The following is a 27,990-nucleotide window of genomic DNA, read 5'->3' on the forward strand; positions in this document are numbered from 1 at the left end:
GAGTCACTCACACATCACACAGAAAACACCTCACAGGACCACAGCCACTGGAACCATGCAACACAATGGCACTTGTCAGAAACAAATCACCTCACCCGATCATTCACTCAATATCTTTGCCAACTCAAGCTGGAGGAGCCCATTACAGCCAGGCAATGGACTCTCGACCAGGACTCACGTTAAGTTTTTTTGTGGAAGCACGTCTGTCCCACAAATTAGCTCCCAAGCTCTGTGCCAAGATTCCCTGTTTTTATAGTCTCAAAACACACTAGAAGGTTTGAGAGTCTTCCCCTCTGCGCCAAAGAAACTTACTGGAACTGGCCAGTTTCCAGGCAAGCATTCGAAGGCAAGAAGGAGTTCCCACATTCCCTCTATATTCTCACATGTTCCAGCCTTTATCTTGACGAAGCTTACAAAAGCCTTCCAGGGCACATTAAACAATCTCTCACAAAACAAACCTTGAACGTGATTAACCCAAACAACTTGCAATCCTGTCTGTGCACGGAGAACAGCTCAAGCAAGGCAGAGTCAGAATTCAGAATGACATGAGCCTATGTCAAAGCCAATAGTAAGAACTTCTTAATACTTGCCAATGTACAACACAATGCACATGTGTGCACCACTGCTCATAACACTACACTTCAAGACCAAAAAGTACATTCCACGCCTCTCTCTCTCATGCTTTCAAATGTACATCTCAAACGCTCTGTTCTTGACAAGGCTGTTCTACTGTGACAGCTCCCACTATAAGACTGCAAGATTACAAGAAAGATACCTTTAAGAGAAATGAGGCATATGCAGGGCGTTGTACATTCAAGCTAGGGTCAAATAACACACCAAAGTCAATTAAAATGATGGCAGTCAAAGGACCTCACAGGGTGTCAGACCATAAGAGTGCCTCTAGCACTACACAACCCCCATCCATACAACCCCCATCTCTGCCACAAGGCATGTATACATGTTTCTGTGCAGTAATAGCAAAGGCTACCAATGGGAACAAAATGATCCCCACTCCCTGAACATGCCTAGATAACTTAGGGGCATATTACCAAGGGCAATATCACCGCTTTAGCAGGAAAAATTCCCGCTAAAGCGGCGATAATTTTATCGGCCTATTACCTAGCTGTCGCTAACACCAGTTAGCGACAGCTAATAGGCGATAGCGGGCATTTAGGGGCCCACTCTGCATGTCAGCGGTGATTATAGCTAATGACATGCAGAGTGGGCGTGCCAAGATGTTAGCAACTGGAAACAGTCGCTAACATCGCTAACTTCTATCACCAACTTTTGGAAATAATCGCACTAAGCGCGATTATCTCCAAAAGCTAACGCCTGCCCAGAGCAGTTCTAAGCCATGTTATCCAATGTTAGGTGGATAACATGGCTAAGAGCATTTGCTTGCTGATGCATGAATATCGCTGACTTTTCAGCGATATTCATGCATTTTGGCCGATTTTTATCGCTTAGGAGATAAACCTTGATAATATCAAGGCTCCTCAGCGATAAAAATCGTCGGAGTGCGGCTATATTTAAATGCCCGCTAACCAAGCTTAGCGATAATTATCGCTATAGCTTGGTAATATGCCCCTTAGTTGCTCAGTAATTTCGTGATATATATATTTATTTAACTGGTTGTTATTGATTTTTGATAATTAGGTGTATAACATATGCTGCAACCTAAGAAGACAGTACAAGATGCACATTACAATGCATAACATTCCACGACAGAAGTACGTGGTTCAATACTATAGAACGTAATGTCAAAACAAAACAAACACGCTAGAAGATCACAAATATATCATGGGCGTTACTAAAGACAGCATATTTTATACAATGCGATTCAGTTATAGAGGTAAACTCCGTGGCATGCTGTGTTAAGGCCACAAGAAGCCATCACCATACTTTCATGAGTGATTCCGGAGCTCCCCCCTTATGGAAAACAGAAACGACAAACAACTGATCCACCAGGCACAACAGGGCAATAGCATTGCCAGACTAAATCAGTGCCACCCCAGGTAGGTCCCTGGGCATATGTCACTACAGTAACTGCAAGATATATAGTGTTCCACTTACCTAGTGAGTCCTGGGCTCTGAGGTCAGCTCCACTTTCAATAAGCAATCGGACAATCTCTACGTTTCCCATACAAGCAGCGAAGGACAAGATGTGCTCACCTGCAACCAAATAGAACAATGCAAGCTGTAGAGCAGGGAAAGGTAACCAAGTAGAACAGACAAGAGCATAAACTGTTATTAGTTATTTGGTACTAGACCCCTGCGTGGCTCTGTGCTACTCTGCCCCAGGGAGGCGTTCAATTAGTGGAACATGCACCAATGGATTTTGTCGCATTCCCAGATTTACCATGAGTGGTAGACCTGGGAATGTGTAAAAAAGGCTACACCCATACAGTGAGGCGTTTATTGTTTCTGTGCAGGAAGGTTTCCCTTCCTGCACAAAAACGATCCAGACTACAACACAGGCACCTGTGCAACATGAAGCAAAGGTGCCTGCATTGGTGCTAGGGGATGTATGACGTTACAACGCATACTTTTACCACGCATACCTTTACAACGCGGTATTTACAACGAATACCGTTACAACGCATAGCGCTTAGAGGTGCTGGATAGTGGTAAGTATAATTTTCTATTCCAACTCCAGTCCCCGTGGACACTAGGGAAGGTGTTGGATAGAAAATTAAACGTATTACTTACCCTAGAGCGCGCCCCCCAGCGCAATGCGTTGTAATGGTATGCGTGGTAATACCTGCGTTGTAATGGTAGTGCATTGTAAAAAAAAAATTGTAAACGTTGCATACCGGTGCTAGGCAGCTAAAAGTGTGCCACTGATAGGAAAGAGCAGGAATGTGCTGTATAATGTAAACTACTGTTTATTCCTGCCCTTTTCCTTTCATGCAGAGCAGCAAGGTGGCTTGCTGCATTGTGCTGTATGAAACATTGATAAATCTGCCCCCAGGTATTCACCTGAGGACCAACCTGTGCATTAACAGCCACTTACCAAAGTATAAGAGATGATATGCACTGTGAGTGAAGAATGTTCCAGAGGCTCGAGGTGATGCCACATCTGCTCCTCTCCGAATCAGCTCCTTAACAAGGTTTAGATTTTGGTTCAGTACTGCTATGTGAAGTGCTGTCTCACCTTAAAACAAGTGCAAATGTTTGATCAGCAATGGGGTTCTCCATCCTTCCTTAAAACAAGTGCGTATATTAGATCAGCAATGTGCAGCACCGTCTCAACTTAAAAAAAGTCACTTTTTAGACCAGCAATGTGTACCGCTGCCTAACCTTAAACATGTGCTCATATTGGATCAATAATGTGCAGGGCCATCTCACCTTCAAACAAGTCCATTTTTAGGCCAGCAACTTGAAGCACCATCTCAGCTTAAAACATGTTCACATATTAGATCAGCAATGTGTGGGGCAGACTCACTCTGCCACCTTATCACAAAAATTGTGCGAATTTTCCAGGGCTAATTGTGTTGGGAAGGGATGTGAGGTTGCTGACCATCTTGAATAGCTATTTTGGAATATTAGTATCAGCTCTTATCTTCAGCAAAAAGGATGCTGAATCAGCCTAAAAAATGTGCTTTTATATTTCAAATTAGATGTTTGTGTTTGTTCTTTTCTTCCATTGTCAGTGCCATTTTATATCCCCATTCCCGCCTACAACCTTGTCTTTGGAGTTCTTTAAGTCTTTTTGAAAACCACAGGCAGAAGTTTTCCCCTTGCTGTTAATATTCATTCTGACAGGAGCCACTTCCTCTTTGACTGACAATCCCCAATTATTAAAGTTCTCAACTAATGATCCTAAGACAAGTCTCTTACTTGAAGTTTGGCTAGGGGTTCCGCCACTTTTTCAGAGATTTTTCTCCACTTTCTGCCCTGGATGGAGATACTCTGCACACTCTTCTCCACTATCTCCATATGAACTATAAACAGCACTATATGATGATCCATCCAACTTAACGGAAGACAATCTTCCGCTGTCAGTGCATCTGAGTTGGTAAATAACCCATCCAGGTTATGGCCGGCTGTATGAGTGATGGCAGACACCTGGTGGGTGAAGCCAAAGCTGTTCATAATATCCAAGAAAGCCTTGGTGTCATTATTGTCATTATCACCTTTCTCTTCTTAATGAAGATTGAAATCGCCTAAAATGGTAAAATGGCCAAAAGAGATGAGTGTTTAAACACCTGGTCCCAGTTTAAAATGACTCCTGTCCAGGGCTATCAGGGCAATCCAACCAGATCCATGTATCTCCATTCATCTCCTGTGGTCATTTTTACCATTTAAGGGGGTTTCAATCTTCATTTCGAAGAGAAAGGCCATAATGACTCAAGTCACCCATACAGTCACTCTCACAACCACTCATTCAGTCATACCGCTTCTCACACCCCCAGTTACTCATACAGATACTAACACATGTACACACTCAACTATACAGTCACTGACACAAGCACTCACTCACTTATAGTCACACCCCATCACTCACCTTTACATGCCTCTTGCGTACCCACTCACTCACCCATGCAGCACTGACACACCCTTCCACTCACCCACACAGCCACTCGGACACTGATACAGCCACTCACACACCCACACAGCCACCCAAACAGCCACTTATGCACCTACTCACTCACACATACAGCCTCTCACACATATCCACACACACCATACAGACACTAAGAGACCCACTCACATAAACACAATCACAAAACCTCTCCCGTAATATGTGTTAGAAATATTATACATCTATAAGAAGCTGGCTCTCTAATACTGCACTAAAAACTAAGTACACTGTGTTGAGAGTCCAGGGTAACCCAGATTAGCATTAAGTGTGGGGCAAAAATCCGTTCTGCTTGCGGAATTTGGCGATTTACGGCAATTTCGCGATCCGCGAATCTCACAAAATTGCCGAAAAATCAGCAAATCCGCTCACGGGTGGATTTGGTTTTTTTTTGGCCCACAGGAAGCATAGTTAAGGCAGGTGCTCGAGTTGAAGCTAACTTTGTAACCATTTTAGAATGGCGCCGGCAAGCTGGCAGAGTTGAAGTTGCTTACTTGTAAGTTGCAACTTCAATTCTGGCAGCTTGCCGGCGCCATTCTAAAATGGTTACAAAGTTAGCTTCAACTCGGGCACCTGTGCTTCCTGTGGGCCAAAAATTAAACCTCAACAGGAAGCACTTACAGATATAAATAAAGCAGGTGCCCGAGTTGAAGCTCAAATTCAGTAACGTTTTAATCAGCCCAAAACATTAGTGAGCACGGTCGAGGCTGGGCAAGTGTGCTTTAACCCCATATCTGCAGTCGAAAATTAGCTGTAATACTCGAGGGAGGTCTTTGAATCCCTGAGTTTCTCGAGCCCAACCCCCGTGTAGTTCCTGTGACCAGGAGGCTGCTTTCTCCTCACCTGCTGCCCTACTCGCTCTCTGACCTTATACACAAGAGGCATATGAACACGCATAGAAGCGCCGCCCGTTTGGCCCCGCACCACACACTAGCGGTATCAAACGTCTTCCCGCCCTTTCCCAATCCCAACTATGATGGACAGCTCACTCAAGGGACCTCGGCGCCTTTTGGCGCGGTGGCAAGTTACAGGCACACATGGTCAGTGTCTGCCCCTTTACGCAGCTGCAGTGTAGGAAAAGCACTATGCATTTACCCAACGAGGTAGCAGTTACTGATTAGCCAGTAGAAAGTACTCCAGTTAAGTAGAGTGCAAATCACAAAAAAATCAACGAATTTGCGAGAAAATCTGCACATTTGCGGATTGTTTTGCGATTTCGTGCGAATTCGCGGACCACAGATCCGCAAAATTCGCTCATACTTAATTAGCATGCAGAAGCAAAAGAAGATAGTACTAATGTTTTATTTTTGGTGGTGTGGGTGAGCAGTTAGGTTTTTTAGAGGGTAGTGCTAAGCATCAGTTATGCTCACAGACGCAATACAGAATGCATACACTCTCGAATAAATCTGAGACCAAGTTACAAAAAAAACATTGATTTTACATAATTTTTCTGCTCAAGAAATTAATTCTACAGGATGTACTTTGCAAGATATTAATTTTTCAAGGTCACAACATTACGCTCCATTGGTGTCAATGGGAGAAAATTGAAAAATGCATTAAAAGAATACAGTTGGATTTTGAGGTTCACCTTCTGGATTTATACGAGTAGTAAGGCCAAGAACAATGTTCCACCAGTAAATTCTCAGAAGCATCCCGTATTCAGATGGAAGCAGAGTACTGATGTGGTTAGTAGCTGGTGCACTAGGAAAAAGGAAGCCACCTAACACACTGCATAAGGGGACCAAAAGGTAAGTTAGAGGAATCCCACTCAAGGGAGCATATTATAAGGGCCTCAGGAAAATGAGTGCACAGCTGGTCCATCAGTATCCAGGTCGGGCGGGCTGGGTGCAGAGTAGATAGGTCAGCCAGTCGGTGTGCATCAAGATGTCTTCCGGATATGGGGCAGGCAGGTTGCAGGAATAATTCCGGACAGCTGTGTCACTCACAAAGTGAGTCTCAGCCGTCTCAACGTCCCTCAATGTGTGCTTGCTTTTTAGGGTGTTGGAGTTGGAGCTGAGTTACCTGGGTTTGCTGGGATTCTGAATTGGAGCCGCAGTGAGCTGCAAGTTGGTAATTCGGACACTTCGTCTTTGGTGCCTGCGGTCTGCAGGAGAGTAGTTCCTCTACCACAAGGGAGTTCTCTGGCAATTGGCAAAGGGATGGGGGGTGCTCCATGGTTCTTAGATTCCTCACAGCAGCAGGGCGAGACAGCACACCATGATTGTTAAGTCCTGGAAGCAGCAGGCAAGCTTTTGTGCCAAATTTCAGCAGCAGGACTTCTACTTTCAGGTCATCAGCTCTTCTTTGCCTGTATCTTCTTTGTGTCCATCAAATCTAAAGTTTGGGTCCAGTTGTACCACCCAAATACTAAATTTAGGGGCATTAAAGAGCATGATTGGTAGTAGCCAATGGGTTCCCTACCTTTGGAGTGTCTACACCCTCGAAGTATCCACTTACTGTGGGAACATGAAGTACCCTAGCCCTAATTGGCTAATTACCTCTCAAATTAAGATAGAGGGAAATGAAAAGTGGGCTCCACATCACCTGCTCTACCTTAGGGGTGATGCTGGATAAATAGGGACCCACCTCCTAATTTCATTAACGCTCCTGCTTGTCCTCCAATTGCTAGAGCTACCTGGGTTGCATATCAAGGGTGGCATAGCCTTTGAAGCTCCCTGCCCTCAAAGGCCATTCTGGCCTGGGGAAGGTGTGATGCACAGAGCAGGCTTTGTCCCTGGTGTCTGAGAGCGTTGGTTCTCACTTCATGCGGTCAGAAACATGTCTGGTGGTGTCAGACTGGCTAAGACTAGTCAGAGACCACACCATTGCTTGGTAGGTTTTCAGGGGACCCTCTAAAGTGTTTCTTGTGTACATTTATTAATAATCCAACACTGACATCATTGAGGCTTTAATAAGATGAGATGTTTGGTACCAAGCATCTAAGGGGAGGGTGGAGCCATCATGGAGCTAAGAAACTCGTGATAGCAAGTGTCCAGTTCATGTACTCTCTATCACTTCCCTGTGCACTTACAATATCTGAGAATAATATTATAGCATCATATCTGCTCATGCAGATATGTCCACATATGGGATATAGTGCACCCTGCCTTAGCGTTGTATGGCCTGCAGTAGGGGTGACTTACCTATACCGCGTCTATCCGTGTGTGAGTAAATGAATGAGTGGCTGTATAGGTGTGTAAGTTGGTGTTTGAGTGACTGTATGGTTGAATACATGGTGTGAGAGTACCTCTATGGGTAACTAAGTGTGTGTGTGAGTAACCTTATGGGTGTGAGAGTGGCTGTGTGACTGGCTGCTTTGATGTATGGATGGGTGTATGTATGGGTGAGTGAGTGGCTGTGTGACTGGCTACTTTGATGTATGGATGGGTGTATGTATGGGTGAGTGAGTGGCTGTGTGACTGGCTGCTTTGATGTAGGGATGGGTGTATGTATGGGTGAATGGGTGGCTGTATGGATGAGTGAGTGGTTGTGTAAGTGGCTATATGGGTCTGTGAGTGGCTGTATGGGTGTCTAAGCGGTTGAGTGAGTGGCTGTATGAGTGAGTAACTGTGTGTAAGTAGCTGTATGGGTGATTGAGTGCCTGTTTGAGTGGGTGTTTGGTTAATTGATTGGTTGTGTGTGTGGCTGTATTAGAAAGTGAGTGTCTACGTGACTGGCTGCATGAGTGAGTGAGTACACATGTTGGCTGCGCTGCTGTTGGATTTTGTGAAGAATAAAGAATAAGTTTGCTCTGAAATATTGTACCTTGGCTACTGCATTATATTGAAATCTATGAGAAGAATCTCGGTGTTTGAATGTTCACTACATCAAGCCAAATTTGGAATAATACTTATTTAGCTTCACAAGCAATGTTTGTGCGTTGTCTGAACTTGAAAGAATAAGTTGCATGATTGGAATAAGAATTTGGACTGGCATTGTATTGAGTTAATTTAAATGTAAACAAAAATCAGACTTCCTAAGCACTCCCTTTTTACATATATTTGTTTGATTGATTGACAGTGTTATGCAAGGGAAATAAGGGAGGGGTTATCAACAAGGAAATAATAATTAATTCACAAATAGATTGGTAAAAATAAGATAAAAAGCCACACCTACTGTTTTGTTATTTACATACATTCACTTTACAACAGGTTCCAGTTCCCATTATTTTATTTAAACTACTTCCAGACTGGAGACCATTGTGAGAGAGAACCAAAAAGGCATACCTTGCATACTGTAAATGTCAACATGATCTGTTTGCAGTGTTCCTTCACATCAAACTTTTCTCTGCTCTTACCTTCATACAGCGTTGATGTCATTGGCTCATTGATAAGATCCGGAGCCGCTTTCAGTAGGGCAACCGCAGCCTCAAGGTTGTCGTAAAGAGCAGCCACGTGGAGGGCTGTCTCGCCCACTGCCCCTGCAACCAAGAGAAGAAGCCCTTCATCCTTCTGGAACCTTTCAAGAGCTGGACACAGGAAAGAGAACATTGAGAGAGGCAGACACCTGGTTTCCATTCTCATAAATGTCCTTCAGGTAATCTCTGTGGTGGCAGGGACAGGGGACTATGTTTCAAGGTCATCCTCTGATGGGGTCAAGAAAACTAAGGCATGTTCTTCCCCTGTTGTCTAGATGCAGTAGCCTCTAGAGTGGTTAGCTTCAGGTTGGGCTGGCAGTGCACTCCTGCTTGGGCTTGGGGTCTCCCTGCCCATCTTCTGACTTGAACAGTCCCATCAAGTTCTCCAGTTACAGATGCACCATAAAGGAGCAGTCTCAATTGTCTGGGATTTAATCTCTACTAATCTGTGGATGGGGGCTCCTACACTGGTCCAGCTGCTCCTCACATCATTTAACAAGTTCAGCAATCTGCCTAAGAAACCAGGTTCAACTCAGTTGAGGGCTTAAGTCTCATGGCTTCATCTATATTATTAGGATGTACGACATTACAACGCATGCTTTTACATCGCATGTTTTTACAACGCGGGTTTTACAACGCATACCATTACAACGCATAGTGCTTTGGGGCGCTAAATAGTGATTTATTTAATGTACTATTCCAACTCCAGTCCCCTTGGATAGTAGGGAAGTTGTTGGATAGTATAGTAAATTAAATATATTCCCTATCCTAGAGCGCCCCCCAGCGCAATGCGTTGTAATGGTTTGCGTTGTAAAAGCTATGATGTAAAAGCACTGCGTGGTAAAAGTTGCGTTGTAAGTGATGTTCCCCATATTATTACTACCCAAATCTTACTTACCGAATGCATTGCAAGTTGCACGAGCACAGAATGATGTGCATCCTTGTTCCACTGACTCTTCAATCAATGCCCTTTTTTCTTTTTCTCTGATACATAAAAGTCTAAGAGGCGTTTTAAAAATGCACCTTTCACTTTTTTATTTAAATGATAAACAAGCACAACAATGTGATAGAAAACAGATGCAACCAATGGGGGCTGCATGTCAGATTATCAGGGACTGGCATATTGTCCTACAAAGGTATCATGGGTTAAATATTGAGAACTGAAGTATTCTGAAGATAGCTGTAGATAGATAGATAGATATATAGATAGATAGATAGATAGATAGATAGATAGATAGATAGATAGATAGATAGATAGATAGATAGATAGATAGATAGATAGACGGGCACAACAACATCACTTTTTTGACGTTCCAGTGGCACAATGTGCCCCGGCATGTTTACAAGGCCACGTAAAGAAACTTTACATGGCTTTTAATGGCCTGGTAAATATGTGCCCCTTTCAGACAGAACACTGCGTGAAAGGGGTGTGCAATAAGTGTTGCTGTGGGCGTTCCCAGCAACATCCATGGCCTTTTAACACTGGCACAGATTTACATGAAATCATAACTCTGAATCAGCCCCAAAACGTATGCCACCCCAGGAGAGGCGCAAGGGAAGCACAACTGGGAGAAAAATCTTCATTTCTCATTGATTTTCCTTTTTCTATGTGTGCTGCATTCTGCAGCCCACACAGAAAGAGGAAAAGGCCTCTTGTGATTGTTTTTGTGCACAAAGGTTTTCGTTCCTGCACAAAAAAAATGTTCATCCCTGCAATGCAGGCACCCTTGCACCATGGTGTAAAGGTGCCTGTGTTGGTGCACGGCAGACCATTGTGTGCCGGCACAAGGTAAAAGGACATGAATGCACCGCATCTGATACATGTGGCGCATTCCTGCCCTTTTCTTTTGCAGTAGGGCAACGCAGCTGGAAGGCCTGCAGTGCTGCCCGATGGCAAAACCTCATAAATAAGGCCCCTCATGCTTACCCTGCCCACCCTGGGAAACCTCTGTAGCTGATACTCCCTGTGCACTCCAGACATACTCTTCAGACCATTCACTGCACCTCCTTCTGTGGGTAATGCCCACACTTCACTCCATATCCAGAATGATGAGTGGATACCCTATCGTGTGATTAGCTGCACTTTGTAAATCCTTGGGCCTCATTTATGAGAAATGACGCATCGCTGCGTGAAAGCAGCGATGCGTCACTTCTCAGTGCGTACTCCTTGCGACATACCTGATGCGTCATATTTAATGTATGACGCATCATGTCGCAACGAGTTACAGATACGTCAGTATTTCTGACGTATCTGTAAGCGCAAAAGTGACACACTGCTGGAGTGTGTCACAAAAATGACGCAACTCCAGCAATGCGTCCTTTCACATGGGGAAAGCCCCATGTGAAAGGGCTTGCGTCAGTCTTACGTCTGCTGTGAGGCAGGCGCAAGATTTTGACGCAACAGCGTCCTAAAAGTGACGCAGTGAAATCTCATAGATTTCACTGCGTCACTATTACGAGGCTTTTTGCGGGTGAACGCCCGCCCCCTCTGCATACATTATACCTGTAGCGCAGGGGTTTACAAAGTGACGCGTCACTTTGTAAATAGTGCGCAACAGGAGGCATGTTTTACGCCACCGATGCGTCACAAAAAGTGACGCATCGGAAGCGCAAAACTGACACAAGGGCTCATAAATGAGACCCCTGATTTATTGATTGATTGATTGTTTGACTTAATCAGGACCAAACTGTTATTTCTTCCTAGGTGATGCACAGCATGCCCATGTAATATCATACCGTCTGCATGGCTCATGCCTCACTTCCCATCATAGACGAACACTACCTACCACTTTGGAAGTATGTACCAGAGAGAGAAGGTGGCTACATCAGTGTGTGAGCACCATGGAAGGAGGATCTCAGCAGAGACTTTATATGCTGCAGCTTTTAGAAATGATCTCCGTTCCAGGCTTCTGTGACAGGTATAATGTATGCGGGGGGGGGGCATTCCATTGCAAAAAAGAAACGTAAAAGTGACGCAGCAAAATCTATGATTTTCACTGCTCCACTTCTACGGCATCAGTGCGTCAAATCCTTACACCTGTTTGAAGCAGGAATAAGGGGTGATGCAGGGATTTTCACATGGGGCTTTCCCCATGTGAAAAGACACATTGCCAGAGTTGTGTCTGTTTTCAGACACACTCCAGCAATGCGCCAATTTTGCACCTACAGATACGTCAGGAATACTGACGTATCCGTAAAGCCTAATCTCATATAGCACAGTACAGTAAATACGGCACATCCATGGTGTCACAAGGATGGTGCTATGAAAAGTGTTGCATCACTGTTTTCCCGCAGCGATACAACACTTTTCATAAATGAGGCCCTGTGGGCCTTATTTATGAGCCCTTTACGCCGCCATTGTACCACTTTTTTGTGACACTTCAGCATCATAAAATATGTGCCAAAATGCGCTATAATTACAAAGTGACGCATCTATGCAGATGCTTCACTGTGTAAATCCCACGCTACATTATACCTGCATCAGGTATAATGTATGCACCGTGGCATTCTGCCGCAGAAAAAGCTTGTAGTAGTTGCCTAGTGAAATCGATGAGATTTCACTACGCCACTGCATCAAATCCTTACGCCTGCTTCACTGCAGGCGTGACGCAGGCCCTTTCACATGGGACATGCAAGACTTTTCATAAGTGAGGCCCTTTGTAAATCAGTCTACTCTCTCAGCTGTGATATGTGATTTTCATTCACGCTACACCCACCATGTTTAAAAAACATGCTTTTGTGTTGGAAGCTGCTGCGGAAAGCTTGTCCGTCTCTTATGTCTGCAGCCTAGAGGCTTAACCGCATGCGTGCGGGCGGAATTCCGCTCGTACGCGGAGTTATGCGAAACCGCATGTTACGTGACGAGCTGGGCTCGTCATCAGCGTAGGAGCAGGCTACCTCATGACGAGCCCAGCTCGTCATCAGCGCGGAAGGGGTTAAAGAGGGCTACATTCTGCCACATAGAAGACCGGGTTTAATTTTGTGCAGATCAGTGTGGTTGGCAGTGAGGTTGGCTTGGTGCAGATGAGCAGAGGTAAAGAGGAGAGTGGGGTGGGGGGAGAAGGGTCTCCATAACACTGTGCAGGTGTCTCCTCCACAGCAGGGCCTTTTTCTAGAAATGATCATTCAAATGTCTACTCGATGGGTTGGTGATTGAACATTCGGGAGAAAAATTGAATTGCAAATACACGCCTGTGATCACCTGAATTTCAGGTTGTCACTTGCAAATGATCAAGGATCATTTTTTTAATTACAGTTCACCTTGGCCTTGATTGTGGCTGGCGAGAGTTCAAAGCTGCATAACACATTCAACCCAGTGTTGTGAGTATCAAACAACTTACAACTTCTTCAGTAAGATGCATGCATCTTTCAAGAAGAAGTATGGGGCACATCAAGATAAGGAATTGCGATTCCTAAATAGCCATTTTTAAGGAACCGCTGTTTACGAGTCGCAATTCCTTATGCATGTAGGAATCGTAAAACAAATTGCGATTCCTGCACATTCCCTAATAGCGAATCGCAAATTGCAATTCGCTATTAGGAAATACATTCCCATTCATTCACATGGGCCTACAGGCCCATAGGAATGAATGGGAAAGCATTCTCATGTTGCGATTACCAAATAGGTAATCGCAAATTGCGAATGAAAGTACAAGGGTGATAGGGGGCCTAAGGCCCCCCTGATGAACCCCCAAAACAGGATAGTGTGCATTTTTCTACGGATATGCAAGTTACCATCAACCTGAAGTTGATGGCAATTTGCAAATCCTTAATGCAAAGTTGCATTTTTAAAATGCTTCATGCATTGCATTTAGGGAATCGCAAATTGTGATTCCCTAAATGCATTTGCAAAATAGGTAATAGCAAAAATTGTGATTACCTATTTTGCATTTGGTTTGATGCATCGCAAATGCCTTTCTATCAATCGAATACGAGCCGATTCTGCAAATCGGCCCAATTGCGACCGGTAAAAAGCTTGATGCATGTGCCCGTTAGTCTTGATACAGTTCTAGAATGGGAAGTTGTCTCAGCCAGACTAAGAGCCCAGTAACGAGTCTTCTCCACACCATACGCTTAAATATATGTATATTCCTTAACCCACAAACACGTCCAGTAACGAACCAGACATACCTCGTGACCCCACAACTCTGCTACCATGAACTATTCCCTAGTCCTTCTTCACCATGCACTTAACCCTCCCTATCCCACCTACCCATTTGTAACTCCTTGTGTGGAAGTTTGGGGAAAGGTTGGAATGGGTGCAAGGTGACATACCTGGCTCTGCAGAAACTCCACCTAGGGTATAAATATACAAACCTCTGCCATACAGATCAGTCTTTGGACATGAGAGCAGCTTCTGGATAGCACTGACATCATTCTTCTTGGCAGCTTGAAGCAATGGTAATTCAGCTATCCTGTAGAGGGAAATACTATTAGGAACCTGCACAGATTAGCATAGATGCCTCCAGTCACTTTCATTCATGAACCCCTGCCTTGCAGGAATACCTGACACCTGCTACTTCCACTCACTGCATGAATGAGTCATGAGTCTCCACCAAGAAATGTGCAGATGTCCAGAACTATTTAACAAGGCCAGTCCACCTGCAGTTTTAAAGTTACAAAATGATCTAACACAAACCTTCTCTCAATGAACATGTATACTTGCAACTTGAGCTACACTTAAATAGATGTGGAAGTAATTCAGTACTTAATTTGTAAAAAAAAAAAAAAAAAATGAATACCAGGGCTCTCTTCAGGAAGCTTGCACCACACATTGCCCTGCCATGCTGTTAATAATAACACAACTACTAACCATCACACTCCTACAAGAGTGACAATTGGGACTATTTCAGGCTGCCAAAGCTATAATAATAGTTCGGGCATCAGGTAATAGTCATTTTTATTGTATATTGAATTAATAATTTAACTGATGGGGTGCTCATCTCAAAATTAGCCAGACAGCACCAATTTGTGGCAGACGGTTGCAAGGCCTGGTGTTGACACATATGTGCCGGTGCCGAGCACCGGAAACCACCAGCTCAAATTAAACACCCGGGAATATCCAATCTGCATGTTATACAAACAAGAAACACCAAAGTCAATAATTCTAGCGTGCATGTTCCCTTTTAAGCCATGCCTATTTGCATTTTTACTGCTGTAATCAAAATAATACATGTGCAGAGATGGTGGGTGGGAGAAGTATGAGAAGCAGAGGTGAGAGTAGAGAGAGTTGCAGTCAGGAGAATGTACAGACAAAGAGAGGTGGATGCACAGTGCACAATAAAGGGAGGTATGAGCTTCGGTAGGTGCAGGGTAGGAGAGATAGGTGTAGGCAAGGAAGAGGCGCAAGCATGGAGAGGTACTCTCTGGGAGAAGTATGAGCAAGGAAGGATGCGTGCTAGGAGAGATTGTTTTGATAGGTGGGTGAATACCAGCAAAAAGTGGGTAACAGCCACCAATCATGGGTGACTTGTCAGATATGCTGTGTGTCCAGCATGTGATCAAAGGCTATGTCCATGATGACTTAACGAGTAATTCAAATTGAGCACAGGTCTAGCTTGTTGAATTACTTCAAGTCCACAAACCATGCAGGATGCTGTCAAAAAGACTAGATGATGTCATCAGTGATATCATCAATGATGTCAGAAGAATTGTCATGAGTGAAATTATCAAGTAAGTCATTCAACAAATCATGAGTGAGGCAATATGTGAGGACATATATAGTGCATGATAGGGGCTCAAGAAATAGTTCACTAAACTGTAACTGGTGAATTTCAGTGGTTTCTCAGTTTTTAATCATTCGTTTTTATGGTTATTTCAGCACCTAACTATAACATCACTGTTGGAAATTGCCTTTTTTGCACAGTTATCCCCAAACATTTTGATTCTTCCTCCTATTTTCCCTGAGCTGCTGTTGTTGGCTTTAGGACTCTGGGCACTTTACCACTGCTATTCAATGCTAAAGTGCATATACTCCCTGTGCAAATTGGTATTATGATTGGTCCGCCCTTATTGGAATATTTGATTTACTAGTAGGTCCCTAGTAATGTTCACTAAGTGTGTCAGGGCTGGTAAACCAAATGCTACTAGTGGACCTAGAGCACTGAGTGTGCCACCCACATGAGTAGCCCTGAAAAGATGTCACAGGCCTGCCACTGCCATGTCGACCTGGCGAGAACACCCACTTGCCAGGCCCTAACCTTTCCTTTTCTTACATGTTAGTCACCCCTAAAGTAGGCCCAAGGTACCCCTGTGGGCAGGGTGCAGTGTATGTGAAAGGTAGGACATGCCCTGGTGTGTGTGTGGCATGTCCTGATAGTGAATTACTGCTAATTTCGTTTTTCACTATTGAAAGGCTATATTGCCCCATAGGATAGAATGGGAGTTTATTTTTAACATCTTATAAATATAACTTCCCATTGGAACAAGATAGAGAAATAAAGTTTAGGATCTGAACTCAGAATTTAGTAATGATGGTTTTTATATTGTGTGTTTGAAAAAGCCACTTTTATAAAGTGGGCATTTTCTTGTTTAACCATTCTGTGTGCCTCTGTCTGTTTATGTAGTAACTGTCTGATTTTGGAGTGACAGGGCTGGGGATGTGCATTCGCTCAGATGGCCACCGGAGTGGGAGAGTGATGTGTTTCCTGCCTTTTCTGAATGAGTCAACGCTGAGCTGAATAGACCTGGCCTGCATTCAGAGTAGTGGAAAGAGTTTTCACTAACACCGGAATAGGCCTGGTCGGCATTTAGAGCGGGGGGAGGAGATTTCTCTTGCACTGAATAGAGACTGTCTCCCTTGCACAATGCTGTCTCCACCCCCTGTGGTCATACTACAGCAGTGAGGACAGAACTGGTTTGGACTGGGCTCAGAGACCCTCCACAAAGAGAACAAAGACAAAATGGGGTATACATATTAGACCTAAAACTCCTGAACTTTAGATCATCCCTGGAACTCAAGAGGACCCTTTGCAAGGAGAAGTACTAGAGAGACTGAGGAGAAGTACTGCTCCTTTGCTTCCTGGTGTTGGCCTGCAGATGCTTTTTCTGCCAAGGAAAGGAGAAAAACTTTGCTGAGTGCTGTGTCCCCTGGACCACGGTCTCCATGCTGCCTGCGATCTACTCAACAGACCACCACAGACCCTCCTTATCCACACTGGGACCGATTTGTTCCTCTTGTCCACGGTTTTCACGCCGGAATTTTGGCAGCCAAACAGCATTTTCGTCGCTTCTGAACTTCTTCCCACCACCCCCAGCCAGGACGGGGCTCCGTTCCTGTGCCCTCCATGTCGCAATTTACCAGTCGTGGAGCGGATCGCTTGACCCTCCCTTCTTGTTGTTTTTCCTCCAAGAGTCTCCTTCCAACCGAGAACTAAGCTGTGTTCTTCTAATTATTATCACCCTGCGGACCTCTCCTCACGCCGCACATTCCGTTGAGCGCTTCCTAACTGTGGCGCCCTCCCGACAATAACGGGGCTCCGTTATTGTGCCCTCTTCACATCATCTTTATCAATCAGCAACCCGGTTCTGATGAAGATCCTAAATGAATAGGATCGAAACGCCGTCGACCAGCAATACAGCGCGATTAACGGCACATGACTTTCTCTGGTTCCTAAACTCACTGTAAATACTTACTCAACTAGGAGGAACCAGTAACTTTGTACATGCTGTAATTTCCAATTTTGTATTTTTTGCGTCCCTCGCTGTTTCTTTCACTTATATGTCACCTGCGCCGTCACCGTTCATCTCACTATCACGTAGCACACAAGCCCCCTTAGGTTGCCAAATGCATTCCATGCCTCTAATGCTGAACTCATAATTCTGTCTTTTATTGTTTAAACCTGAATATGCCTTTGAATATATGATACTATATGCACTTCTAAAAATCAAAAAATTAAGTCTATCTGTTTTTCTTTGCCCAGATCTTTTGTAATGTTGTACATACAAATGTTTCTGTTCTTATAGTGATACCTATTGAGATATTGTTGCCTTTTACACATGTACACCCAGAACTCAATCTGGTCTACGGGTTATACTCCTGTTGTCTTTTTTCCGTGCACTACCTTTGGCCATATGTTGCTGGGTGTTGGCTGCAGGACATGACCTCTGGATGATGACTTTCCATGTTAATTCCTATTGGAGACTTCTGTCGCAGGTGCAGAAAAAACAAATTAGCGGAATTACACCAAATGTGGCAAAAAAGTAAGACCTTTACTCAGAAAGCGTGCTTCTTGTCTTTTGGTGTGATTTAGTACAGTCTGGTAGGCCAGGCTGGCAGTACTATAGTTATGGTATGGTCTGATGTAGGATGCAATACTATAATCAGATTCAGTATGATTAGCTGTGGTATGTAGTGCTGTGGGTACTTAATGGTATAATATGCTATTGTAATTGTAATTGCATTTATATATCACTTACTTCCCCTGACAAGGCGTTGACGCACTTTTCGGCAATTAGCACGTTACTCCGGAACCCAAAAAGGATTGTCAGTGAATTAGTATTGTGAGAAAATGCCATCTTTCTTGCATGGTATGATGAATTGCTGATGTGCTTTGACTGAGTGTGCCCTGGGCTCCTGCCAATCAGGTACCTAGGGCCTGTGTTCCTTCCCTAAAACTGTATTGAAGCTGAAACCCAACTGGCATCTCTGGCCACATGTCAGCCCCTGGTAAATGGTACCCTAGGTACCCAGGGCATTGTGACCAGAGAAGACCCCCAAGGGCTGCAGCACTTCTTGTGCCACCCTTAGGGGCCCTGCACCCTGACACCCACACCCTGCCTTGGCAGACTGAGTGTCCTGGTGCAGACCTAAACAAAGAGTCGACATGGCACACATCCCTGTGTGCCATGCCCACAAACCCACTTGCCTGGCATACATCAGTCACCCCTCAGCTGGGTGCCCTATGCCAGTGGGGTGGGCACAGGTGCATGAGCCCTGTGCCCCTACAGTACCCAGGGCCATTCCTGGGCACTGTAAGTGCAGTGATGTCATTAAGAGTATATGGTGCTGTGAGGTTGTCATTACGAACTCCACAGCACCATAATGGATACGCTGAAGATTGACACGTTTAATATCAAACTTCTCTGCACATTAAACCCACACTGATGCCAGTGTGGGATTTAATTTAAAATGCACTACAGAGGGCATCTTAGAAATGCCCCCTGAAACCTAACCTACAATCCACGTCTGGTCTGAGAGGCTGCCTAGGCTGCCACACAGCAGACATGTTGCTGTACCCCAGGGTGGAGAGCCCCTGCTCTCCTGGGCCTGCAACAATGCACATCCTGGGCGAGGTGCTAGACCTCCTCCTCCAGGATGGGCAGGGGAAAGCTTCAAAGGCATACTGCCTTTGTGAGCTTCTCCAGACCACTTGCTATACTCAGCATTTGGCCCCCACCAGTTCTGACGCCCACTCTGGTGGGAAGACTGGCGGGAAACCCTACGTAAGGAAAGAGGGTGTGCCAGCCTGTGCCAACTCCACCCCTCAGGTGGAAGAGGCGAGGTAAAGCACACCTCCAGGTTCCGGCCATTTTGAGGATGGGGAGCCCTGCCCAATCAGAGAGAGGCTCCTGCCTCCCACCCACAGGAGAAGAGCAGGATAGGGGGTGTACTCACCCAAGGACAGAGACCTATTGGTCCCTGCCCTTCCCCTACCTGTAATGCCCCTACATGTAGTATTTAGGGGCACCCTGAACCTTCCTTCCTCAGATCCCGATTTCGAAACAAGAAAGAAGACCAAGAAGAAGAAGACCTGCCGTGCAGCTGCTAACAAGAGGACAACACCAACTGACTTGGCCCCAGCCCTACAGGCCTGTTGATCTTTGAACCTGCTCCTGCTAAATCCTGGTGTCTCCTGCAGACAGCAACCTCGAGAACCCCGGAGGACCTGCCTGCCTTGACCCTCTTAGAGACTGGGACTCCCACGAACAGTGGTTCTGCTCAAACAGCAATACCCCTGGTGCCAGCCAGGAACCGCGAGTCCAGCCCACTCTGCACCCGCCGAGCCTGGCCTGTGCCCAAGAGGACAGAGTCTGACGACGTCCCCCCGGCGATTCTGACATGGAATCCAGTGCCCAAGGACCCTCTTCGACGACCCAGACGACGCCTGCAGATTCAGAACCAGGGACCCCTCCTAACGTGACCAGCAGAAGGTAAGATTTCCCGACGTTCAAAGACACCCCTGCACCTGGTGCCCCCCGGCCTCCTGTGCCCAACTCCGGGGTGCCTACCTACCCTCCAATATCCCAACTTACCCCTTGAAGTGTTGGTCGCTCCAGAAGATCCACCATATCCCCGGCCTGCAGCCTTTGTTCCCTTTTCAAGATCTCCATTGAATAACATTGAGCACCCGACGGTTCAAAAGCACCTTGCACCCATCCGCCTGAGTGACCCGGGCAGTGCAACCTGTGTCCTATCCTACTTCCCCATTTGCCCTGAGCAAGTGACCAGGAGCCCAGCTCCCACAACCGCTTGGCCTGCTAGCCAGCAGCCACCAACCAATGGCTCCCTGGCTCTCATTGGATAACATAGGGCCTAACTACCTCTGCACCCGGCTGCCCCTGTGCCGCTGAGGGTGTACCAACTGCACCTACCTGACCCCGGGAGATCCCTGAGTCAATGCCCAGAACCTTAACTCTGCCAGTCGAGTACTTACCTAAAAGCCGATAACTCACTTTTCTTCCATAGGCTAACATTAACTGGTTTCTCTCAGAAATTCTTCTATGTGTGGAGTTTTGGATCTTTAAAATATTCACCTAAAATCAGCCGAACAACGAATTCTGATTTACTCACCTGTTATCAGGAGAGACCTCAGTGCTGCACCTTTTAGCCCAGCACAAACCCTGAAAAGTAATTTTAACCGTACTTACCAGTAACCTGAATTTTCTTCCATAGGAAACCATTGACTCTTTTTCTGTCAAATTACTTCGTTTCGATTTTTGCAAACTAAACATATTCTTTAAAAATCATAGCAAGAACCAAAATGTAATTACTTACCTGTTTTAGACAGAGGTCCTAGTGCTGAACCTAACAGTCCAGTACTGGATTACAAAAGTAACGTGAACATACTTTACCTGCAAATTGAATTTTCTTTCATAGCAAACCATTGCCAGTTTTTCTGTGAAATTTCTTCTGTCGATTTTTGCAAACAAATATTCTTTAAAAATCGAACCAACTACCAAAACCTAACTACTTACCTGTTTTAGATAGAGGTCCCAGTGCTGAACCAAGGAGACCAGTACTGGATTACAAAAGTAATGAGAACCTACTTTACCTGCAAATTTAATTTCCTTCCAGAGGATAACATTAGTCATTTCAACTGAAAAAGTTTTGAAGTGTCAACTTTTAAAATACAATAATATTCCTTAAAAATCACTACTGTAACCAAAACGCTTTTACTTAACTCTTTACATCTCATGTCCCGGAACTGAATCTAGGGTCCAGTCCTGTGGTTAGAAAAGTAATCTACAAAGTAACTAATTGCATTTAACCAGAAAAACCCATTGAGCTCAATGTTGCATTGTGTTTGAAATTGCATTGCCTATTGCAACCAACTGTAACTATTGCATTCAAAAAGTCTATTGCCTATTTGAAAAGTATTTAACTAAAGTAACTCATCCTGAGAAAGTATATTTTGATACCCTGTTGGTTCTAAAATAAAACAGCTATATCTTTTGATACAAAACAATTGGCCTAGAGTTCAGTTCTTGAGTGTCTGAGACCATTTGCTGACTGAGGGCCTCATTTATGAAAAGTGACGCATCGCTGCGTGAAAACAGCGATGCAGCACTTTTCACTGCACCCTCCTTGCGACACCAATGATGCGTCATATTTACAGTATGACGCATCATGGAGCAAGGAGTTACAGATACGTCAGAATTTCTGACGTACCTGTATGGCGCAAAAGTGACGCATTGATGGAGTGTGTCACAAAAGTGTGGCAACTCCAGCAATGTGGCCTTTCATATGGGGCAAGCCCATTGGAAATGGCCTGCGTCAGTCGTACGCCTGCTGTGAGGCCGGCGTAAGAAATTGACGCATTTGTGTCCTAGAAGTGGCGTAAAGAAATCTTATAGATTTCACTGCGTTACTTCTATGACTCTTTCTTGCGTCTGAACGCCCCCCCTGCATACATTATACCTGGAGTAGGTATAATGTAGCGCAGGGGTTTACAAAGTGACGCATCTACCTAGATGCGTCACTTTGTAAATATGGTGCAACAAGGCACATTTTCTACGCTGCTGGTGCGTCAAAAAAAGTGACGCAGCGTAAAAGTGACGCACGGCCTCATTAATGAGGCCCCCAGTGTGTAAAACAAATGCTTTACACCGTCCTCTGATACTGCCTTACTGCTCGACCAAGCTACCACTTTAGTGAGTAAGATTATATCTAACTTTAGCCTCTGCCAAATCTCTGGGGTCTGGGGACTCTATACAGACTGCACCTTACTTTGGTCCTGTATATATAGAGCCACTTTCCTACAAGTATAGGGAAATATGAAAATGTAGTTGAGTGGTGGACATGTGAGTGTGTTACTTGGATTGAAACAGATAGTGGAGGGATAGAAGAGAGGAGTGTCTAGAAAGTGTTTATTTGGAGATCATAGCAGCAGTAGGAGGTTTGGGAGGAGTAGGGGTGAAGAGTCAGAGGGAAGCGTTTAGATAGGCTTGTTTGGGAGATATGATTTGTAAAAGAGGTTTGTGATGATGCAAAGTGAGTTAGAGGAGAGAAGAGTGTTGAAAGGGTTAGTAGAATGGGGTTTGGGATAAGTCAGACAGTGGAGGTAGAGGATATATTGAGAAAGGTATAGGGTGAGATATGGGGCAGTGCATTGGAGATGCTGAGTTAGGAGTAAAGTAATAAATATAAAGTTATATAAATACATGGAAGGAGTATATGTATAAATAAGGAAGATATATCTAGATTTAAGTTGTATTTAATGAACTCAGTGGCATATTACCAACAACTAGCGATAATTATCGCTAAGTTGGCTCAGCGGGAGTAATTTTATCGCCGCCCTTCACCTGTTTTTATCGCTGAGATACCTGACTATTATCAAGGTGTATCTCAGAAGCGATAAAAAACAGGTGAAATGTTAATATCGCTGTCAATACAGCGACATTCAGGCATTACCGTGACAATGCTCTTAGCCATGTTATCCACCTCTCATTGGATAACATGGCTAAGAACTGGTCAGGGCAGTCGTTAGCTTTTGGAGATATTCACGCTTAGCGCGAATATTTGCAAAACTACGCCTGTGTTGATCATAGGCGATAGCGATTGCAGCGACTTTTTTCTGTCGCTGACATTTTGGCACGCCCATTTTGCATGTTATTAGCGATAATTATCGCTGACATGCAAAGTGGGCCCCAAAATGCCCGCTATCGCCTACAATCTGTCGCTAACTGGTGTTAGCGACAGCTTGTTAATAGGCCGATAAAATTATCGCCGCTGTAGCGGGAAAAAGTCCTACTAAAGCGGCGATAATGGCCCTTGGTAATATGCCCCTCAGACCTTCAAATGTTGCTGTACTTTAAGCTAATATATTTGTTTTTATAATATTCTTTTTAATTCAATAGTGAAGCAATTGTAGAAGAGTAGTTATGATAAACATGTACTTATTTATTTAGTGACCTGTATACATGTTAAACACAGAATAAAATAACCATAAGTAATATGTACATTTGTTAAGCAGAACTAACGAATATCTATATATGCTACCCTCTCCTGCTCTGTGCCTTTTGGTCTATAGCGCCGGTACACTACTTGAGTAGCTGAGCGCTTTACAAAACCCAATTTAACATAACATAACATAACATATATATTTATAAACATGATTATTATACACATATATACAAAAGAATACACATATCTAGGTTCACACATATATTCCAAATAACTGCCAATATATACACAGGGATATGCTGTAAATTTGTGTTTGAGTATGGTGGTCAAGTAGAAAAGAGCCAACTCTTGAGTAGTCTTCTGAAGGTAAGGTAGTTATCTGTGGATCTTATGTACTGGGGTAAAGAGTTCCATACTTTGGCTGCTAGAAGAAGAAGGGTGTTTTTCTTTCTTGTATGGTGGGATTTTGAGGCGAGGTGCAAATCTAGAGTGGAGCTGGGTGCAAGAAAGCAGCTTGAATGTGGATCTTCTGGCAACTGGTGACAATGCAAGGCTTACAAGGCAGGGGGAGGTGGGCTTGTGGCTTTGCATGTAGGAGTAGTCTGCCAGCAGACTTCTGGATCCGCTGTAGTCTTTTCATAGCTGTTAAAGAGGATCCGTGGTAGAGGCTCCTGTATGTATGCAACTATTGTATGCTATACTATGTATTCAGTATAACAATCCCTGTGATAATGGGGCATGCATGTAGGACTGTGGTATGGTATCAGTCATGGTTTTATGGTGTGGTATGTATGCAGTGCTATAGCAATAGTATTCAGATGTGTGGTATGATATGGAATGGTATGGTATAGCATTGTACGCCGTTATATAGTTGTTTCATGATATGCTATGCAGCACTATAGTTGTGATATGGTACGGGATGCAGCACTATAGTTGTGGTTTAGTATGGTATCCAGCACTATAGCTGTGCTATGGTCTGGTATGCAGAACTATAGTTGTGGTATGGTATGGTATGGTATGATATGGTATGGTATGGTATGCAGCACAATAGTTGTGGTTTAGTATGGTATCCAGCACTATAGCTGTGCTATGGTCTGGTATGCAGTACTATAGTTGTGGTTTAGTATGGTATCCAGCACTATAGCTGTGCTATGGTCTGGTATGCAGAACTATAGTTGTGGTATGGTATGGTATGGTATGATATGGTATGGTATGGTATGCAGCACAATAGTTGTGGTTTAGTATGGTATCCAGCACTATAGCTGTGCTATGGTCTGGTATGCAGTACTATAGTTGTGGTTTAGTATGGTATCCAGCACTATAGCTGTGCTATGGTCTGGTATGCAGAACTATAGTTGTGGTATGGTATGGTATGGTATGATATGGTATGGTATGGTATGCAGCACAATAGTTGTGATATGGTACGGGATGCAGCACTATAGTTGTGGTTTAGTATGGTATCCAGCGCTATAGCTGTGCTATGGTCTGGTATGCAGAACTATAGTTGTGGTATGGTATGGTATGGTATGATATGGTATGGTATGGTATGCAGCACAATAGTTGTGGTTTAGTATGGTATCCAGCACTATAGCTGTGCTATGGTCTGGTATGCAGTACTATAGTTGTGGTTTAGTATGGTATCCAGCACTATAGCTGTACTATGGTATGCAGTACTATAGTTGTGGCATGGTATGGTATGGTATGATATGGTATGGTATGGTATGCAGCACAATAGTTGTGGTTTAGTATGGTATCCAGCACTATAGCTGTGCTATGGTCTGGTATGCAGTACTATAGTTGTGGTTTAGTATGGTATCCAGCACTATAGCTGTGCTATGGTCTGGTATGCAGAACTATAGTTGTGGTATGGTATGGTATGGTATGATATGGTATGGTATGGTATGCAGCACAATAGTTGTGGTTTAGTATGGTATCCAGCACTATAGCTGTGCTATGGTCTGGTATGCAGTACTATAGTTGTGGTTTAGTATGGTATCCAGCACTATAGCTGTGCTATGGTCTGGTATGCAGAACTATAGTTGTGGTATGGTATGGTATGGTATGATATGGTATGGTATGGTATGCAGCACAATAGTTGTGATATGGTACGGGATGCAGCACTATAGTTGTGGTTTAGTATGGTATCCAGCGCTATAGCTGTGCTATGGTCTGGTATGCAGAACTATAGTTGTGGTATGGTATGGTATGGTATGATATGGTATGGTATGGTATGCAGCACAATAGTTGTGGTTTAGTATGGTATCCAGCACTATAGCTGTGCTATGGTCTGGTATGCAGTACTATAGTTGTGGTTTAGTATGGTATCCAGCACTATAGCTGTACTATGGTATGCAGCACTATAGTTGTGGTTTAGTATGGTATCCAGCACTATAGCTGTACTATGGTACGGGATGCAGCACTATAGTTGTGGCATGGTATGGTATGCAGCACTATAGTTGTGGTTTAGTATGGTATCCAGCACTATAGTTGTGCTATGGTATGGTATGCAGCACGGTGATGCACCGTTACATCGCAACTTTTACAACGGGAGTCTATTACAACGGAACTTTTACAACGCAGGATCCATTACATCGGATGCCATTACAACGCATGGCATTACATCGCAGATGCTATTACAACGCATGGCATTACATCGTAAGTATAGGTAAGTATTTAATTTTTATTTAATACATTTAATTAATATTAATTATAATTAAAGGGTTTGGGTTTTGGGGTACAGGGGTGTTTTTAGGTTTCAGGGCAGGGTTTGGGTTTTGGGGTACAGGGGTGTTTTTAGGTTTTAGGGCAGGGTTTGTGTTTTGGGGTACAGGGGTGTTTTTAGGTTTTAGGGCAGGGTTTGGGTTTTGGGGTACAGGGGTGTTTTTAGGTTTCAGGGCAGGGTTTGGGTTTTGGGGTACAGGGGTGTTTTTAGGTTTCAGGGCAGGGTTTGGGTTTTGGGGTACAGGGGTGTTTTTAGGTTTTAGGGCAGGGTTTGTGTTTTGGGGTACAGGGGTGTTTTTAGGTATTTGGGCAGGGTTTGGGTTTTGGGGTACAGGGGTGTTTTTAGGTTTCAGGGCAGGGTTTGGGTTTTGGGGTACAGGGGTGTTTTTAGGTTTCAGGGCAGGGTTTGGGTTTTGGGGTACAGGGGTGTTTTTAGGTTTCAGGGCAGGGTTTGGGTTTTGGGGTACAGGGGTGTTTTTAGGTTTCAGGGCAGGGTTTGGGTTTTGGGGTACAGGGGTGTTTTTAGGTTTTAGGGCAGGGTTTGGGTTTTGGGGTACAGGAGTGTTTTTAGGTTTCAGGGCAGGGTTTGGGTTTTGGGGTACATGGGTGTTTTTAGGTTTTAGGGCAGGGTTTGGGTTTTGGGGTACAGGGGTGTTTTTAGGTTTCAGGGCAGGGTTTGGGTTTTGGGGTACAGGGGTGTTTTTAGGTTTCAGGGAAGGGTTTGGGTTTTGGGGTACAGGGGTGTTTTTAGGTTTCAGGGCAGGGTTTGGGTTTTGGGGTACAGGGGTATTTTTAGGTTTTAGGGTTGGGTTTGGGTTTTGGGGTACAGGGGTGTTTTAGGGTTCAGGGTTGGGTTTGTGCTTAGGGCTAATTAAATTATATTTACCATTTATAAATTAATTAAAATATATTTATTAAATTAAACTAATTATATTATATTAATTACATTTTTTAATTAAATTAATTAAATTAAATAAATTATTTTAATTAATTTAATTTAATTACAATTTTAAAAATATTTAAATTAAATTAATTTCATTATATTAATTAATTAAAATTAATTACAATTTTTATTAAAATTAAATTAAATAAATAGATTTAAATTTATTAAAATAAATTAATTACTATTTTAAAATGTATTTTAATTAAATTAATTAAATTAAATTAATTAAATTAACTTAATTACATTTTTTTTTAAAAAGGTATACTTACCTATACTTACGATGTAATGCCATGCGTTGTAATAGCATCTGCTATGTAATGCCATGCGTTGTAATGGCATCCGATGTAATGGATCCTGCGTTGTAAAAATTCCGATGTAACGGAATGCGTTGTAAAAAACCGCGTTGTAGTGACACCAATCCATGCAGCACAATAGTTGTGGTTTAGTATGGTATCCAGCACTATAGCTGTACTATGGTATGCAGTACTATAGTTGTGGCATGGTATGGTATGCAGCACTATAGTTGTGGTATGGTACGAAATGGTATGGTATAGTACTGTATAGTATGGTATAGAATGGTATGGCATGGTATGCAGCACAAAATGTGTGGCGTATTATGTATGCAGCAATATAGTTGTGGTATGGTATGTATGCAGCACTATGGTTGTAATATGGCATGCAGCACTATAGTTGTGGAATGGTATGCATACAGTACTATAGCTATGGTATGCAGATGGGCAGTGTGATATGTAATGGTATGGCAT

The 27,990-nt window shown here is 43.8% G+C and overlaps 1 protein-coding gene across 1 annotated transcript in view; it reads right to left on the reverse strand.

The window, feature by feature from the left end:
• Positions 1 to 27,990, reverse strand: part of LOC144770889 (transient receptor potential cation channel subfamily V member 6-like) — a 101,716-nt gene that overhangs the window by 64,161 nt on the left and 9,565 nt on the right. Inside the window, exons 2-5 of the mRNA XM_078655677.1 lie at positions 14,256 to 14,353; positions 8,880 to 9,002; positions 3,014 to 3,154; positions 2,074 to 2,172 (exon numbers count right to left, since the gene is read on the reverse strand). Coding sequence (XP_078511803.1) covers positions 2,074 to 2,172; positions 3,014 to 3,154; positions 8,880 to 9,002; positions 14,256 to 14,353 — 461 coding nt within the window. The remainder of the gene's footprint in view (positions 1 to 2,073; positions 2,173 to 3,013; positions 3,155 to 8,879; positions 9,003 to 14,255; positions 14,354 to 27,990) is intronic.

This window comes from Lissotriton helveticus, chromosome 7 (assembly GCF_964261635.1).
Source record: "Lissotriton helveticus chromosome 7, aLisHel1.1, whole genome shotgun sequence".
Classification (NCBI taxonomy): domain Eukaryota; kingdom Metazoa; phylum Chordata; class Amphibia; order Caudata; family Salamandridae; genus Lissotriton; species Lissotriton helveticus.